This window comes from Strix aluco, chromosome Z, assembly GCF_031877795.1.
Source record: "Strix aluco isolate bStrAlu1 chromosome Z, bStrAlu1.hap1, whole genome shotgun sequence".
Lineage (NCBI taxonomy): Eukaryota > Metazoa > Chordata > Aves > Strigiformes > Strigidae > Strix > Strix aluco.
The window spans coordinates 7,158,416-7,175,605 of record NC_133971.1 but is presented as its reverse complement, the minus strand read 5'-3'; the positions used below and the strand labels follow the sequence as shown (position 1 = coordinate 7,175,605).

General features: G+C 40.8%; 1 protein-coding gene across 1 annotated transcript; it reads left to right on the top strand.

The window, feature by feature from the left end:
• The first annotated feature begins 858 nt into the window (after positions 1-858).
• LOC141918347 (V-type proton ATPase subunit S1-like protein) lies at positions 859-16,909 on the top strand. The gene is made up of 7 exons (XM_074812702.1): positions 859-961; positions 6,956-6,996; positions 7,822-7,883; positions 9,647-9,888; positions 14,077-14,127; positions 14,889-15,132; positions 16,344-16,909. The coding sequence occupies exons 1-7, from the start codon at positions 867-869 to the stop codon at positions 16,644-16,646; spliced, it is 1,038 nt and encodes a 345-aa protein (XP_074668803.1). The 5' UTR covers positions 859-866; the 3' UTR covers positions 16,647-16,909.
• The last annotated feature ends 281 nt before the right edge of the window (positions 16,910-17,190 follow it).

Below are 17,190 nucleotides of genomic sequence, written 5' to 3'. Positions count from 1 at the left end.
GTCCTCTTCTTTGACATCACGAGCACAGCTGATGAGTATTCTGAGAAGGCTGATGAGGACAGAGGGTCTGCAGAAGAGGTGCCAGTGCCTGCGACTCACGTATCTTTTGGGAATGACCCATGCCAGAACCAACCTGATGTATTCACAGTGATGTGTATGCACCTTGTTGTTTTGGCCTGGCAGTCCAGAAAGAGAGGCACTGTAATTCTGTGGGCATGTAACAACCGTGGTCTATAGTTTAGAGTTATCCGTAAGTATACAAACAATTGAGGTAGAAAACTGGACACTCACAAACTGAATTAGTGCTGAAGAAAGGAAACCACTTCCAAATCTTTGACTTCTAAGCCTGCTGTGTCTGCTTTCACATCTGCAAAATGGGGATAATACTGTTACTCGGAAGGTATTGTAAGACTTTAAAACATGTAATTATTTCTCTGGTTATCATACAGAAAGAGAAATTTCAGAACTGTTTGGAAACAGCACCTCCACCTTTCTTTAAGGTTAAGGTTGAGTACAGATGAGAAGTGCTCTTCAGTGTGATTTTAGAGCCTGGAAAGACCATCTGATTTTATTTCTTTTTTCCTTATCACATATCTCACATCCTGGCACAATTTCCCCAGAAGGTGTAATCTTTAATTCACAGGGAAGCTGGAACGTGCCAGCGGTAGGTGTCCGCTGTCAGAATAAATCTGAGCACACGGAGAATTTCTCCCGTGGGTACAGATGCAGTGATGGAGTGGCGAATCCTCCCCGCGATTGGCTGGATCTGCTGCCTGTCACACTGCCAGGCAGAGCGCGGGTGCCCGGCTGCCCGCTGGACCAGAGGAGCAGATGTGCTGGGTGTGGAGGGACTGACTCTCTTCTCAATGGAGAGAAACACTGTCGTTAGGTTCCTACTGCTTTTTGTGTGTGTGGGATTCACGGTGCCTGTGGAGCAAATAATTGCGACAGTGGATGGCAGGTTGGTAATTGAGTGTGTGTATCGACAAATTGCTGGAGTTGAGTGCATGTTGTAAATGTTGTAATATGGTCATTTGTGCTGTGTGGAAGCGGATTCAATCGCAGTTTAGAATGTTAGGACACGGTTTTAATTTTCTTTTCAGGTTTGAAAACACCTGGGGCTAATACAGAAATGAATTACTTCAAAGTAATGCGCGTGGTGCGTTTAAAATGTAACTTTAAAACATTTTTAGAAAAAATACTAAAAATTATTTTAAAATGAGTGTTTTCTGGGCATATGTCTTGCATTACATTTTAATGGCTCTTACACTGACTTTCCCTGGTCTGTGTAAAAAGAGTTATAAATAGAATAACAGCAAGGGTGTGAAAACTACTCCAAGCAACATAGGTGCTAAAATATTCTACTTCCATAGAATGAATATTTGAAGCATGAATTCAATATTGCAGAGAAATATTAAACTTATGAAATTACTGTATATTTAGATTTATCATTTTTTGGTGCTATTTCATTCTCTAATGAAATATAAACAGGAAGCCCAAATCAAGGAGCCAAAAGAGAGGACTTTCTAGAGCCAAGCATTACAAAAGTGAAAATAGCCTAAACTGTATTAGTTGAATCATGCCCCAAAGTCACTAATAACACACAGATCAAATATGCTGATGAAGGTCACAGCTGGCAGTAAAATCTGTGCATTTAAGGCAAGAAGAATACGTGGTGATTTGCTTAAGCTTGTATTAAGAGATCTGGTACTCAGTTACCAATAAATACTACAATATGTTTTCATTTAAATAGCTTGCTGTTCTTCTCTGCCAGTTTTCAGATGTGTTAGTGTCTTCTTAGTATAATTGCACTCTTCTGCAATCAGATCAAAATCTGAGAGAGAACAAGCAGCGTTACATGAACTTTATTACAATAAATATTAAATTAAGTTACGATCTTGATGCCAGTGAATTGAATGGGGATTTTGCCTTTGCATTCCGTGGAGGTGGGATCATGCCTGCACAGCATTAATCTGCTAGAAGTTCTATGAGCTCAATTTCATTTTTTATATTAAAAATGAAAGCTTGAGTATCTTGGCATTCTGATCCAGTTCTTATCGGACATCCGTTAAAGTGCAGATCGAACCCCAGTAATCAGTACATTGTAAAATAATTATGTAAATCTGTCTTCCTGTGGCAAAAACCACGAGGCTAGCAAAATATGACACACAATACTTAAAATTTAAAAACTATAGGAGTCATGGGCTTTGTAGATATTTCTTAATGGTAGAACTTAAACACATACATTTAGAACTTAACATTTTTTGATATGATGTTTCTTAGAAGGAACTAGCTTTTGCCCTGAATCTGAGCTCCCAGGCTTACACATTTGTAATTTTAATAACTTCATTGAAATTACTTATGACCAGTGTCCCTGCGACAACAACCAGTTCATTGCTACCCAGACCTCAGCAAGCATTGATCACCTTTCATCATAACTTTGTTTTTAGTGCGTTTGAAAGTTCACATGTTATTTTCCAACTAAATGCTTCATAAATTAATTGAAACTAGTTCAGCAGCCAGTGAGGCAGTCTGCAGCTGGACAATATTAGTATTAGACTGATCATTCTGCAGTAATCGAAATACTGGAGTAGAGTGCATTTTGTCATCTGATGCAGTTTGTCAGAGCGGCAATATGAAGAGTAAAAGGTGGTGTGAATATGGCTTCCCTTAACCTGATGGCCTGAAAACTGTCTGTGGCCTTCACACTCGATCACTGCTGAGTGCCAGGCTTATTCACACAGCTCGTTTGGGTGGACAAAAGGCTACTCACGTGAGAGTCTTCAAGGGCTGGAGTCTGTATGAACTTTTTCAGACAAACAAGCCAGACTCGGTTATCTTATGCAGGTGGATAATGTCATCTGATAAGAGGGAATTTACGCTTCTTTATACTTATAATCTTATTTAATTGGGTTTTACATAGTGATTAGTCATCCCAGTGCTTTGTATTAGGACTAATCCAATTTCATGTGAGTTCCTGACATACTTGGTATGGTAAACATACAATATATGGGTGTATCTGGGCTAGTTACTTATGAATTGGTAAGGAAGAATATTAGTCATCAAATCACATACCATGTGTGCAACTGAATTTCAAGTTTTAGGGTAGAGTGGCTGAAAAAAATTATAAATTTAAAAGTTTAGTCTCTAATTCAGTGTGCTAAAAATTATTTGCTGTCACTGATTTGCAGGTCTAACCACTGTTTGCTGATAGTTTTGCAGGCAGTAGAGAAGGCTCTAGGGCTGGCTAGTTTCCTGTCTCTTATACACGTAGTTAACATTTTTATACACAGAAAAGAATACATATTTTTAATCGGTTGTTATTTTCCTGTTTTTTCTTTCAATGTTTTTGGTCTATGAAATATACTCCAGCTGAGGGCAAAAGGGCCTCACTGCCAGAGATCACCTGTGAATTCTCCAGCTTGCCTGATTTGACAGCAGGATCGCTATTGAAGTCCATCCATTCCTGTCACAGATCACACACTTCTGGGGCACCTCAGGGTTATGAGTGTCACAGGCAGCTGACAGACCCAATAACATCCACATTAACTCATGATTGCTCAGAAACCGGGAGGCGATCCTCCCCTTACGCCACTGATAGACTGTCCGTGTCATAGCGATCTGGCTTTAGTAAGACAAAGCAAAGACTCCAAGCCTTGCCGTGATGGAGTTCCCTCTCCTTTCTGTAACAGGGCTGCACGCACTGTGCAGGAGCGAAGAGGGCAGCCAGCATTGCTAATAAACAGAGTAACGAGCAGGAGTACCTGGGTGGAGTTGCTCCACGCCCATGCTTCCGCCTGCCTCCCAAGTGGGCCTGCCATCTGGCTGATTGTATTTGTCATACTGTGGTACTTACCGGTGGCTGCTGGGTTGCTCTCTCCACTTCATTTCCCATGACATTGTGAATATTTCATTAGTGGTGCACATTCATCTATATTTGAGTATCTTCATGCTGAGAGCAGAAACTTGACATTCCTTCTGGAGCAGCATGGCTGCGCGTTGCTGTGGTTTTACATGTGGTGCAGAGGAGTCCAACTGCATTGTCACGAGCTCCCAACCTGCATCCGCAGGCTGTGTGGAGGCCGGTTATAATTGTTCTGCTCAGGATGTAAGCCCATGGGGGCATTCGCAATGAGTTATGCCTCATATATTTGTTGTATGCTCTCCTCAAGGCTTGATGTTGCCTATCAATGAGCATTCCTCAAGGTGTTATAATTGGCATGACCATGGTATTAGCCTTAGTCCAGATGGGAAGCTAAATAATGATTTTTTTTTTTTTTTTGGTAATTGACAGTCATGAAAACACAAATAACCCTTCCTCTTCCCAGAACAGTATAAAAACCTTTCAAGTCCAGTGAGGGAATTAAATGAATCACACAATTTTACACCACTCTCTTCTTATCCCAATGTTTTAGTCTGCACATTACAGCATGGTGATTTCCAAACTGGAGTAATGGGCTATGAGCTTTTAGTTATGTATTTAGGGAGGAGCTAAAATTATAACTAAGCGTAACTAAATATGTAAAGGTACAACTAAATATGACTATAGTTTGTATAACTAAATAATTGACATTAATTTCCTTTTGGTGTGCCTCATTTTTGTAGCTATTATAATGAAAAAAATGCCCCAAAATTGCCCTTTCCAGCCTCAAGGCACATTCTGTCATGAAAGAAGACTAGAAAAGAAAAATAAGGCAGCATCAAATCACAAAACCCATGTTCCTAATCATTAAACAACCTAAGAGGGAGTTTTGCCTGAGTAAGAAAACAAGTTTTGGTCCATTTTGGTCATGTCTTTTGTTACCTGTCTGACAAAATAAGGATTATTTCCACTCATTTCTGAAGGCTGGCCGCTGTTGGCACAAGACCTTTGAGCTGCTTGAAGACCTCAGCCCAGCACTAAGCCTGGCACCAAGGTGAAGGTGGGACCCACTCTGAAAGTGCATGGCCTTCTTGAAGTCACTGGGATTTAACAGCTACGACTGAGGAGAAAGTTGGTCTCACTATACGTAAATAGAGCTGCCAGACTGGTTTTAAACAGTGTTATCTACATTGAACTTTTTTGAACGTAAGATCTTTTTAAGGATCTTTCAGCTCAGATCGCAGTCTTTTTGTGCTGTGTTACCTTTTCTCTGGAGACCGTCTACTGCTTTATTGCCCTGGCTGCTGAAGAGACCGAGCAGCCTGCCTGATGGTCTGGAGCAAAGCTGCTCATCAGACCCGGTGTTTGTCAGCAAAATGACAAGCTGGAATACAGACTCTGCTTCACTTTTATCTGTTTTGCCTTCTGGGTTTGAGGAGTTTGCAAGGGGACACAAGAGATCTATTTGTGGCAGCAGAGAGTATGCCTGCAAAAGGACATTCTCACTGGAGAGACACTGATCAGAAGAGCCTCCTGCCCTCCTGAACCTCAAGTGCAAACAAGACATTGAGTGTGAAATCTGTGCTTTGGTGAGGCTGGTAACATTACCAAGGGTTTCAGGCAAGCCAGGTTCAGTGTGATCAAACTCTCTGACTGCCAGAGCTGCAAGGGCATGGCAGCAAGCAGGGCAGGCTCTAAGCCATCCCACGTTTCTCCTTTGGTGGTGTTACATTGTTCAGACTCTTATTTGCCATTAAGGATGCCACAATGGGAATTACATTGGCATCGCTCCTGCAGTACATCCTGTTGGGTAGCACAGATCCTCCTACCCAGGGAGTCCATCGGGGAGAGGGTTCACCCAGATGTTCAAGGGCTCCCCAGCGAGTCCAAGGCTTGACTCTGCAATTCAAATACCTTATGGTACAATTTACACATAAATACTGAAAACTGTTTTAACTCCTAGACCTTATATGCTAGTCTTTGTGTATATCTTTTCAAGTGTTTTGATTTTGTGGTGGATTGGAAAGGTGATAAGAAAAAGGCAAGAAAAGATAGAAGTGTATTTCCATGTGAAGTGGCTGTGAGGCAGGTCTGTCCCCACCATTGCTTATGACCTGGAAGCACTGTGTGGGCAGAAGCTGGGCAGGGTGTACAGAGTCTCTGGGATGACACTCGGCTGTGAGTGTGGGGCTGCTGATGTGTTCACAGGCTGGGGAGTGCTGACAGCAGGCTTGAGAAGAGGGCACATGTCATCAGATCAGTAGATCAATCCATGTAGGGGGCTGCAGGTCCCTAGGAAGCTGCCGTGGTGTGGAGGGGGCAGGAAGGTGTTCCTGTGACTCAAGGAGTGGAGTCTGGTCCTAAGGGAGAGCCTGGTTTCTTGGACTTTGATCTTATAGGTCTTTGGTGATATATGTGAATCTGCTGGGCTTGATTCTGTAGTTCAGGAAGGCAGATCATACTTACACCAGCTGAAGACTTGTCCCTAAATCATACCAAAGAAGGAAATCAAAGGCTGAAAATTTCACAAGCCTGATAGTTGTCACTTGAAATGTGCTTCACTTATGCCCTACCTTGCAGCTGACTTCCATGAGATTTAGGAACGCTTGGAACCATTCAACTATCTTTAGATGGCTGTAAATCTGGGCTCAAGGCATACTAGCCTAGTGCATTTGCTCTCTTCTGGAGGAATTCAGCGTGTTTCCTCTGAAACTCACTGAGGGCTGAGGATGGTGCAGTGCTATCCTTTTGTTCCCTGGCTTGTGGGCTGGAACTGGTTCAGTCTCTAACCCAAAACTCATGTCACATGGAACAAGAAGGTTAGAGAAGACTTTAGTCAATATGATAAGGATATGAGAATGCCTGGTGGAGGTGACCCACCTGAGGGATCTCTGAAAATGAGCCATTTTTATCCTGGGTACACTCGATTTGGGATTAATTTGCCCTGTCCCTGTGACATTAACCAGCCAAGGATCTGAGTTACGTTTTGAACGTTTTATTGAATTAAGCAGGAATAGGAGCTGTCCCCAGTAAACTTGCTGCAGACTTTAAATCCAGATGCTGTGCAGTAAACGTTTTTCTCCTCTCTTCTAGCTCACGTGCATTTTCAGATCAAGATTCTCTGCAAGGAAATGGTAAGGCTTTCAGTGGGCTGAATCCCTGGATACTGGCTCTGTTAGTGTGGCTGTAAAGGATCTTCATTCCCAGATGCTTCTTCTGTTGGCATTATGACTCTTCTGTCAAATGTTTTGTTAAAGCACATCCCTCTTTAACAAATATCCTTTAAAGGATTTGCCTGGTTAAAATAATAATTTACTGACTGACTCTGAGATGCAGTGAGAATGTGGAAGAAAGAAAGAAATATTAACTCTTTTTTTTTTTTTTTTAAATTGAATGAAAACAGAGTTAAATGTTTGAAGATGGAGCTGTGAGAGTGGCCATGAAATGATCTGTCATCTGAGAAACTTCATTCTCCTGGGAAACAGTTGGGCTGTCAGGTTATTTGTCACAGCTTCCCATCTCTGGCCAGTACAAGGAAAGAAATTCCCACCCATAGTTAACACACTTTTGCCATGCAATTCAACACACCCTTTGACAATAGAGTTTGCTCTATGAAGAAAAAAGAAGCTTTTGTTAAGTGTATTTGGGACGAATAAATACATGTATAGACTGAATGCTCTTATTTTTGGGCACTGGAGTTCTTCCCAGTAAGGGTGGGAAGAAGTTCAATGAAAAGAAGAGGAACCTTGTTGTATGAGTAAGGTGAAGTAAACTAGAAAATGCATGTATTGAAGGCAATATTCGCACCAAGTCAAATATTTTCCAAAAGAAAAGCAGGTATTCTGAAGTACACATTTTGTGCAGCGGTAATTATTGTTTTCATAAGAACGTTCAAGATTATGCTTTTGTAAGTGATTGCATGTTTTCTTTGTAGGCTAATAACTCACTTTCTTCTGCAGGTCGACGTTATGACGGTGGTGTGAAGCCAAAATTTAATGTAAATCAAGCAGCAATTACACAGGTAATGTTTGAAGCACTGAATCTGTAAAGTTTTTTCATAGCACATTTAGATATTTTCATTTGCATTATTGAATTAAATAATACATTGTTTACAAGAAACAGCCAACAAAACTCTAAATCATTGTGATGTGGTGCTGATTCACCACCTGCTGTACAAGATATCTTCTGCTTTTCTGGGAAGTGAGGTGAGACTTCAGTTGACATCACTGGTGCTGACTGGCAGTGGGTTTGGGTGCAGGGTCTTACTGAAAGATCCAGATCCTATCATCCATATGCTGAACAATGCCATTTGACTGCTGCAGCCAATATTTTGCTTATATCACCTGGTACTTAAAGAATAGCTGAAGCAAAACTGCCAATTATTTAAATTTGGTGGGAGTTTTTCCAGAGTTCAGCCTGTAGGTCTTGTCAAAAACTGAACATAAAAGGCTTCCTTACCAAAAACCCTGCAAGTGATGCAATCTAATGTAAATAATCTGTTGATTAAATCTCTCTCATCTGTACTTCTGAGAAGTCAGCGTTACCATTTATACAAATGACAGTCATAGTCAATGTTTTTTGCTGGCTGTTGTGTCACGTTTTCTGACCATGATCCTACCTTGCTTTCAGCTTGTTCCTGTGAGTATTTACTAATTTTAATCCTAAAGCAGTTTTGCGCCGTATGTAAGGTCAAGTATCAAAAGGGGTCTTTCAGGGTCTGAGCTGGGAGATATGATTCGCTAATCTGAACAACAACAACAACAAAATCTCTCTTTAAGCCAAAACAAAGCTTTGGGGCTTAACCGTATCCGTTCCAGAGCCTGGTAGATGCTGTTTATGACTGGGACTCAAAACAACTCTCTTGTTTGTACATGATTTGAACTTGCTTAATCATATGACATGCAAAATAGCCATGCAGACATTGTATATGTTATATTCAGAGAGGACATATGTGTAGATGGAAAAGACATGGTCTCTGGAAATTTTAGTTTTAAATAAGGAAATGACGGATATTTAAGTCCTTTCTGAACCCTAACTCACTGTCTCAAATTATATTGCCCGACAGCCAAATTGTCCTCCTTTTGCTATGAAATTTGTCTTAGAAGGGATAGCATTTATCTAATGTCTACAGATGACATGGAAGCTGCAGTCTCCAGGTTTCATCTTGTGAATGACTGATTTTGCGAAGGCAGGGACCCATACTGAGCCATCCTGTTCGGCAGCAGGCATTTTCCCGATTTTAAAGCCATCAGGAACCAAACTATCTGCAGGTAGATGTAGACTTGGACATTTTTTTTTCACCTGGACAGCTGCCTAGTGTGCTTTCAGCATGGTAGGCTGTGTCCTTGGCCCAAGCTGAGTCTACTTTGCTGTGTTGAATTAATTCTTACAGGTGTCCTAGAGAGTCTTCTGCTAGGGTGAGCACCTTGTGAGCATCTATCTTTGCTTAAACTTTTTATACTGGGCAGCTCTACAGTGTGCTGGGGTGAGATGGGACCATGCTGAGAATGTGGTTTGCCCCAGTGATACTACCCTAGTAGGATAAATATAACTCATATTGTCTCTCTGGCCAGTTTTGCTGGAGCTAGAGGTCTGTATGGAGCCATTCCCATGGTGGGAAGGGGTTAGCCAGGGATTTCTCTGCTTCCTCAGTTCAGTACTGCCACGACTGAGAACTGGCTCCACAGATGCTCACCAAGTTCTGGCCTCCTGTATTCCGGTAGGATTGAGAGTAACTCCTGAAATACACATCTTCTGATGCTAATCTTTTATGCGGTCAATCAGGTTGTCAGCTACAATTTGAGCAGGAAAGGACAGTGGGAAAGAGCATCCTGGAGGCCGTTCACCCACAGCCACTACAGCCCTCTCAACGTCACGGTTAATGGCACCCCCTGCATTCTCTTCTGGGCCAAGAGGATCATGATTAAGTTTGAAAACCACACGCAGCTGGATTTGACGGAGAAGACATTTGGTGTCCATGCAACAGTGGATATTGGAGATTCAAACTGCAGTGAAGACAATGCAATGTAAGGTGGCTTTCTACTCTGCCGATGGAACCAGTACCAAATACCAAGTCTAGTAAATACATACTGAAGGAAACAGATCTTGTATTATGTGGTGTAGAGCCCCAGGGGCCAACTCCTTCCTATAATGTCCTGACATTGCAGGCAGCAGGGCAGCAAGGGTTATATACTTTCAGACCAGTCTTTCATGGGACACATGGATGTCCATAGCTGTCTTAATCCCTTGCAGTGGAGTAGTCAATCCTTGTGACCAGCCAGTTTTGCTCTTTAGTGCCTACGAGGCTGAAGCTGTTGATCTCTAGTCTCCATCTGTCTTACATGGCTGCTTCAGAGATTGAATCGTGTATCCTAGGCTGAATATAGGGGCTTAGGGGCTGGCTGTGCATGACTACTTATCCCTTCATAGGATGTGTGCCAGCAATAATGTAAACCATTAGTACAAGATGCAGATGTGCATTTAGGAACAGAGTTAGGTAGCCCCAAGTCCCAGGATGTGACCTGTGAGTTCTGGAACCAAAGAGTGAATTCACTACAGGTTTGCTGAAAGGTCTCCGAAAACTTGAACTGTACATCCCAGTCTGTCATGAATTTCTTCAGCATGAACAGCATTTAGCAGCTTTGCTCCTGCTAAACCTGAGTGAGAGCTGTATAGTAACCTAAAGATCTAAAATCCTCCAATCCTGTGGCTGTACTACAGAAGCATGTATTTTTTTTTATTTCCTTTGTCATGTACTTGACCACTTCTTTCCCTCCATGTAGTGTGCTGGCTGGATTCATTTCTAATGCCAGGTCATTGATTCCAGTCTGGTAGGCAAGAGTCTAAAAATTAGGAGATGGATACCTAACTGGCCATGTGCTGAACATGAGCGCTGAGTCTACTCCATAAATGGTGTTTAAATCTGTAATGACACAAAACAATAAAAAATAATATGACCAAACCCAGCAGTTTCACCTGTACATCTAAAGGCATTTCCAGAGAAAGCAGGTATAACCTCTTTCTGTTTATATGTATGTGAAGGATAACCCAATGTGCACAGAAATATTAGTGAGGTTACAAGAAAGCTAAAAGTATAATGGAAAAAGAAGCCAGGTTTTCTCCCCATGGCATCATAATATTTGAGACATTCTGGATTTTACATAATCAGCATGTGAACTAATCCAGCACTACGTTTTGACAGACAGGTAGAGAATGGAATAGCATTATTTTAAAAATAAAAAGTAGTAATTTAACAAACATTCTTCCAGTCTTCAATTCAGAAATAGTCTTATTAATAATGATTGTAACCTAATAGAAAATATGCAAAAGTAAGGATTTCAAAACACAAAGTATAGTTTTGTAGTTGGCTTGAAAAATCAGAAAGATAGTGCAGTGGTGGGCTGCAAGCTTCTACTGGAGCTGCTGTTTGGAGACTGTTAGATTTGAGCAGGCTACTCTGTCTACATAACTGTCACAGGTACCTCTGCAGTCTGGTTACAGTAGTGCATGCTTCATTCTGTAAATAGAGAGTTCTAAGAAATAAGGACTTGTCCTGGCTTTGGCTGGGAGGGAGGTAATTCTCTTGCGTTTCAGGTTTGTGGCTAAAACAGTGTTGATAACACACCAGTGTTTTGGCTCTTGCTGAGCTGTGCTTGCACAGTGTCCAGGCTTTCTCTGTCACTCTGCCCCACATTGAGTAGGTTGAGGTTAGCAAGAGTCTGGAAAGGGACAGTGCCTGGACAGCTGACCCAAGCTGGCCAAAGTTATATTCCCTGCCATATAACGTCACGCTCAGCAAAAGAATTGGGGTAAAGGAAGAAGAAATGTGTAGGGATTATGTCTTCCAGGGTGGCTGTTGCTGAGAGATTCGCTGGGCATTGGTCTGTTCGTGGGAGATGGTCAGTGTCTGCCCTTGCAAAACTTTGGACTTTTTTTTCCCCTCTTTCCTCCAATTATTAAACTATCTTGACCCATGCGTTCTGTCTCTTTTGCTCTTCCTCTTCTCTCCCCTGTCCTGCTGTGGGGTAGGGAGAGCAGAGTGAGTGAGTGGCTGCATGTGTCTTAGCTGCACAGGTCTGTATATTCTGCTTGATGCATTATGTTGGAAGATATTTGAGAATTTATAGAACACATTATTCATTTAAAAAGCTACAGGAAGAGTCAGGGAGCAGAGCTACTCTACAGCATACCCTTGGCATGCCTTTTTATCAGTGTTTCATCATATCTGAGGTTTGATCTCAAAATCTGTGGATCCAGTGCCATCTTACCTGCCATGTCTTCTGATCCTTCTCTTTGTTTTTCCCAGTTTTCTGAGTAGCCTTGAACTGGGGACACAGCTGCTAAAGGCAGGCAGGATCTTGATACTTAGTTTGCAGCTGAAGCTGGCATTTTTTTTCCAGGGTCAAGAGATACACTGTGACTATTGGGCCTTTTCTCCTCTGTTCTGTGGAAAGAGAGAGGAAAATGCTACCCCTTCCCAATGGTTATGCTTTCTTGTACGTTCTGTTCTTTGCCTATTTGGGATACACTGAGAAATACTAGTCCCACTGACTCCTGCCCTTTGAATGTGCTCCAGAATCCTTACCAAGAAAGGCCTGGCTTATTCTGAGCTCTTGCTAGGAGGGATTTGTCAGGACATTTGACAGGTTGCGTGAACAGGTCTGTGGCTTCTCTGCTGGGTTCCAAGTATCAAGTCATTAGAAACTGTACGTTTCAAGTATCCATTCATTGCCACTGACAGCATCTAAATACCCATGGAGGTCCCTGTGTGTAGAAATCATGCTCTATGGATAGGAAAATGGGTAATCTGGGCTCATGAGTCAGGATTAGCCTCAGTGTAATTGCCAAATACAAGTCTTGAGTAAGATTTTCACTCAACTTGCGTTTGACTGTAGCAGAGAAGAAAGGGAAAAACTGGTTTGAATGTTACTCTGTAGTCTCAGGTTTAAGAACTGACCTAAATTATGCCAGTTGATAGCTGAGTGCTCACATGATGCATTGCCCCTTTTTTCTCACCACAGAAAAGTCCCTTAAACTTCTCACTTCTCCAGCCTTCTTTGTGAAGACAATACTCTGTTGTGGCTTTAGGCTAGCTTTAAAGCTGGTTTATACTGTCTAATCCATGCAAAGTAGCTGGAGCCAGGGAAAAATATTTGACACCAAACACATATGCATTTGCTAGATGAATATAATAATGTGGGGTTTTTTTTATGCACCACCTTCTGGATCAGGCCACTGAGTTGAATGCCATATTTTTCTGTGTCTAATCCTCAACTGTCAATGACTTCCCTTTGTAGTGAAGCAAGGGATAGTCTAGATTCAGTGTCCTGGCTTATTGGACCAGTGTCAAGGTACAAGAAGTCTAGATCTCGTATAAAATCACAGGGTTAGTGGTGGGTTTTTTTTATTTTTCTTTGAATTTAGATTTGGAAGTCTTTCAGATGCTGCATGGTTTCACTGTGTTTTGTCTCTAACTTAGTCTGACTAGTTAACTGACTAGTCAACTAGTTAACTGACTAGTCAACACTGAGAATATATTATGGAGGTTTTAAGAGGCAAAATATTCTTAAGCCAAAAAAATGTATGCCACTCAATCAGGCAGTGCTAAAATGCATGAATTCCAGAGATGGTAGAAGGGTGGTAGAGTATACATTAGTTTACAATTAACCTGCTAGGGCCTTTCAGTTTAGTAAACTTCATGTGCCCATGCTCACCACAGATGAGCTTTGTGGAGCTACCTCAGTCAGTGTATTTATATTGCTTTAATAATGCACATGTGTGGAATTTGAACTCAAATGTCATCTGCATTTCTTATGCTCTAGTATCTAAAAAGATGAGAATAATGTGGTGGTTTACACTTTCTAATGACATACAGAAGTGATTCATGACTAAGATATGGCTTGAGAAGGAGAACACAGATCAAATTAACATAATTGTCAACTGGTGTTGGAAGCAGCGGGATTGGAGTATGTTGAAAGTTGAGCATACAGTTCTGTTCTTTCTGGATGGTCTAGGTCTTTTTCAAATTAACAGCTGAACTACCAGATTTCACTGGAGGAAGATTTAATCCTTTCAGGTTTTTTTTCTACTGACTTCAAAGGTGTACTGTGCAAAAGGCTCCGTGTATAACTGTGCTTAATCTTTTGTGCTGCTTTTTTTTCCTTAAGATTTCTGAAGTTTTTATCTAGCCTGATGTTACTTGCTTTTTGACCTAGGCTTTCTCTGAAGTTTGGTGACATTGGCAATCTAAAGGGACTTGTTATTAGGTAAGTTTATATGATAAAGAAGACATTACAGGTTTAAAGAAAAGATAAAGATGATAAAGAAAATATTACATCTTAATATCCATTGTTATACAGCAACTTGTGCAATTTGTTTTGGGAGAATTTATGTAAACAAAAAATAATGTGATAGAACTGTTATTTGTCAGACAGAACTGCATTTAATGGGTCTGTCATTCTACAAACAAGGTCTGCATTGTTTTATTAAGGCATTTCTTCTATGTTGACTTTTCTATTCACAAGAAGAGTTCAGGTCATCTCTTGAATAGAATCTTCCCATGTCTTAGATTTTTGCTAAACCTTGGTAATTAGCTACAATTCAGCTGGGAATTTTGCTGTGAGAACTGACAGCGTGGACTGCTCAGGCATCAGACTGTGACCTACTTTATGTTTGCTTCTTGGCAATCAAAGGAAACAACATTTCTTGATAAATAGTTTTCCATATATCGGATGGATGTACAGTACCAGTGTTCCGTATAGACTTTTTGCAGTCATTTAGGAAAAATCCCTCATGTTTCCTCTCACTGTGTGGGAGAGCAGCAAATTCCTTCAGCTGCAACAATGAAGAAACTCAAATAACTTTCCAGACTCAATAGAAGGAGCTGGAGCTCACACTGATATAAATGGATGAAACTCTCTTAATAGCAGTGTGTCTTCTAAGATTATTCAACATGTGAATTTAATAGTTAGAAGTCTTAGTTAGACTTGTTTTCTTACTCACCTTTCTTCCCATACAATCTTTTCAGATTTTTATTAACAACTACCTATTACCAGCTGTCTGTTCAGAACTGGTTCAGTTTACACAGACTGCAACTTCTTTACAACCACTCCATACAAGCGACGTTTAATGCAACCAGAATATATGCACCAGCAACTTACTCCTACCACTGTGAACATGTGAGCAGCCTGCAGAGATATGATGCACTCCTCATACCCAGTTCTGCAAATGATCTTTCAAAGCTTTGGGAAGTCACTTTTATTGATTTCCAGGTAACGTCATGGAATTAAGGCAGATGGATCCCATAGGTAGACTGGTGGGAAATTTTGTACTTCACTGCCAAGAAAGTATAATGACCTTCCATGTACAGTTTACAGGATCTCCATGGAACTTGAAATAGAAATTGAATAGAAATGAAGACTTAAATTATACGTATCTTCCTGTCAAAGAAAATGAAGGGCCATATAGATTTTCTGTAGTCTCTTGCCTGGGTTTCCCTTTAGCTTGAGGAGTGAATTTAACCCTTTTAGCTTGAGGAGTGTATTTAAGTTTCAGTGTTACACCTCTCTGAGCTGGGCTCTCAAACCCTGCATCAATAACAACATCAGTCACCATGTATGGGATTCATCTCCCTTAAATTTTGATGCCTTAGTATTTTTAACCTTGTGCCCAGTCTGCCTCTAAAGCACTGGATAATTCCTCTAACTCATCTTAATTCCTTATTTCAAGATGAGATTAATCATCTTCTGAAACTGCATATTTTTCTGCATTTGACAATAAGGAAGCCTAAGATGACTGGACTATGGTGTCTTGCTTTTAGTTACCTAAATTATAGAGGATGAAGAGCTGAAAAAGGGAACTGGGGGAAAAGATATCTCCCTTTTCTGACCAAAAGATAAATGCCCATGGACCAATCTAGTGAAGCAGACAGTCAATTCCCTGAATGCCAATGTGATAATTAGAACTGAAGCCCCAAATAAAACTTACTGGTATTGGCCATAGTTGAGTGCAACTTCAAGTACTTTAGCTGATTTGCTGTCATATACTGCAGAGTTCTAGTATTAGGGTAGTCAATTGAGAATATTTCCTTGTTTGTCATTTGAAGTTTATGCAGTTTGAAACAGAGACTCTGGAGATTCTCAACAAATGATACTGGAAATGCACCGTTAACTTGAAAGGTACCACACTTACAACTAAATACGGCTGGGCTATCAAGACTGATCATAGAAGATTTTGTTTAAAACACAGCAGCAAATCCTTTGGGCAGCAGAATGAAGGGGATTAGAATAACTGGTGGTTCCTAGAAGACTGACCTGGATAGACTCTAAGTGTTAATTCCTGCTGGCACTGATAGATACACTTTTGCAATAAGTAGATATTAGATTAAAAATTCTTTCTGGCATCAGGAGCAAATTCATGAAGTTGTTGGTAACCAAGACAGCAAATACTTTATTTAATATGAACCCTTTTATTCTCTTTGTAGATTCAAGGTTTTAACATTCAAGAAGGACATTTTGCCTATGCAAAGGACTGTGCATCCTTTTTCTCTCCAGCAATACTTATGGGATTGGTTATGTCGCTGATTCTGCTGCTGGTTCTTGCCTATGCTCTTCATATGTTGATCCACCTGAAATCTCTTGACAGGCACTATGAATGCAAAGCTTCTCCAGCCTATTTTGCAGAGATGAAAGACAATGACATGGGGGATGAGAAAGAGCCACTGAGAAGCAGTGGAAATGAGTCTTATGAACTTAGAAACCAACAGTTCTGTAAAATCTATATTTAGCAGTATGCATCTGTCTCAGTGAAACAAGTGGTGTTTTCTTCTGCTGGCACTGTCGTATGTAGCTTGTGCAGATTTTTCACCAACAGATGAAAGGAAAAGTAGGTAACAGACTGTTTAGCTTGTTGCTGTCTGTTATTTATTGATAACCATCTCAAAGATGCCTTGGGAAGCAAAAATTCCTTTGTGAGTAAGAGATTTCATGTGATGGGAGTTTATTCCTGTAGAACAAACCCAAAATGCATCTTTTAAACCAGCTTACCAAGTCCTGGAGGGGGAAGCAGTAATGGACCCTTTGAAGTTAAATAAAGATACAAAAAAATTGAAGAATAAAAATCTCGTTGCTTATTCTTTCAGAAGGCAAGATTTTTCCTGCTTTTGTATTTGCTTCATCCACCCTGTCCTGACAAAATAGCATCCATTCCTTTCTCAGTATATGTTTTCCTTTTATTTTCCAAATTACATCGTCCCTTCTTTGTCCTCATAAACTTTTATTCCTTTGGAGTTTCAGAGCCATATAGGCTGTGTATTATGCACTACACTGGTG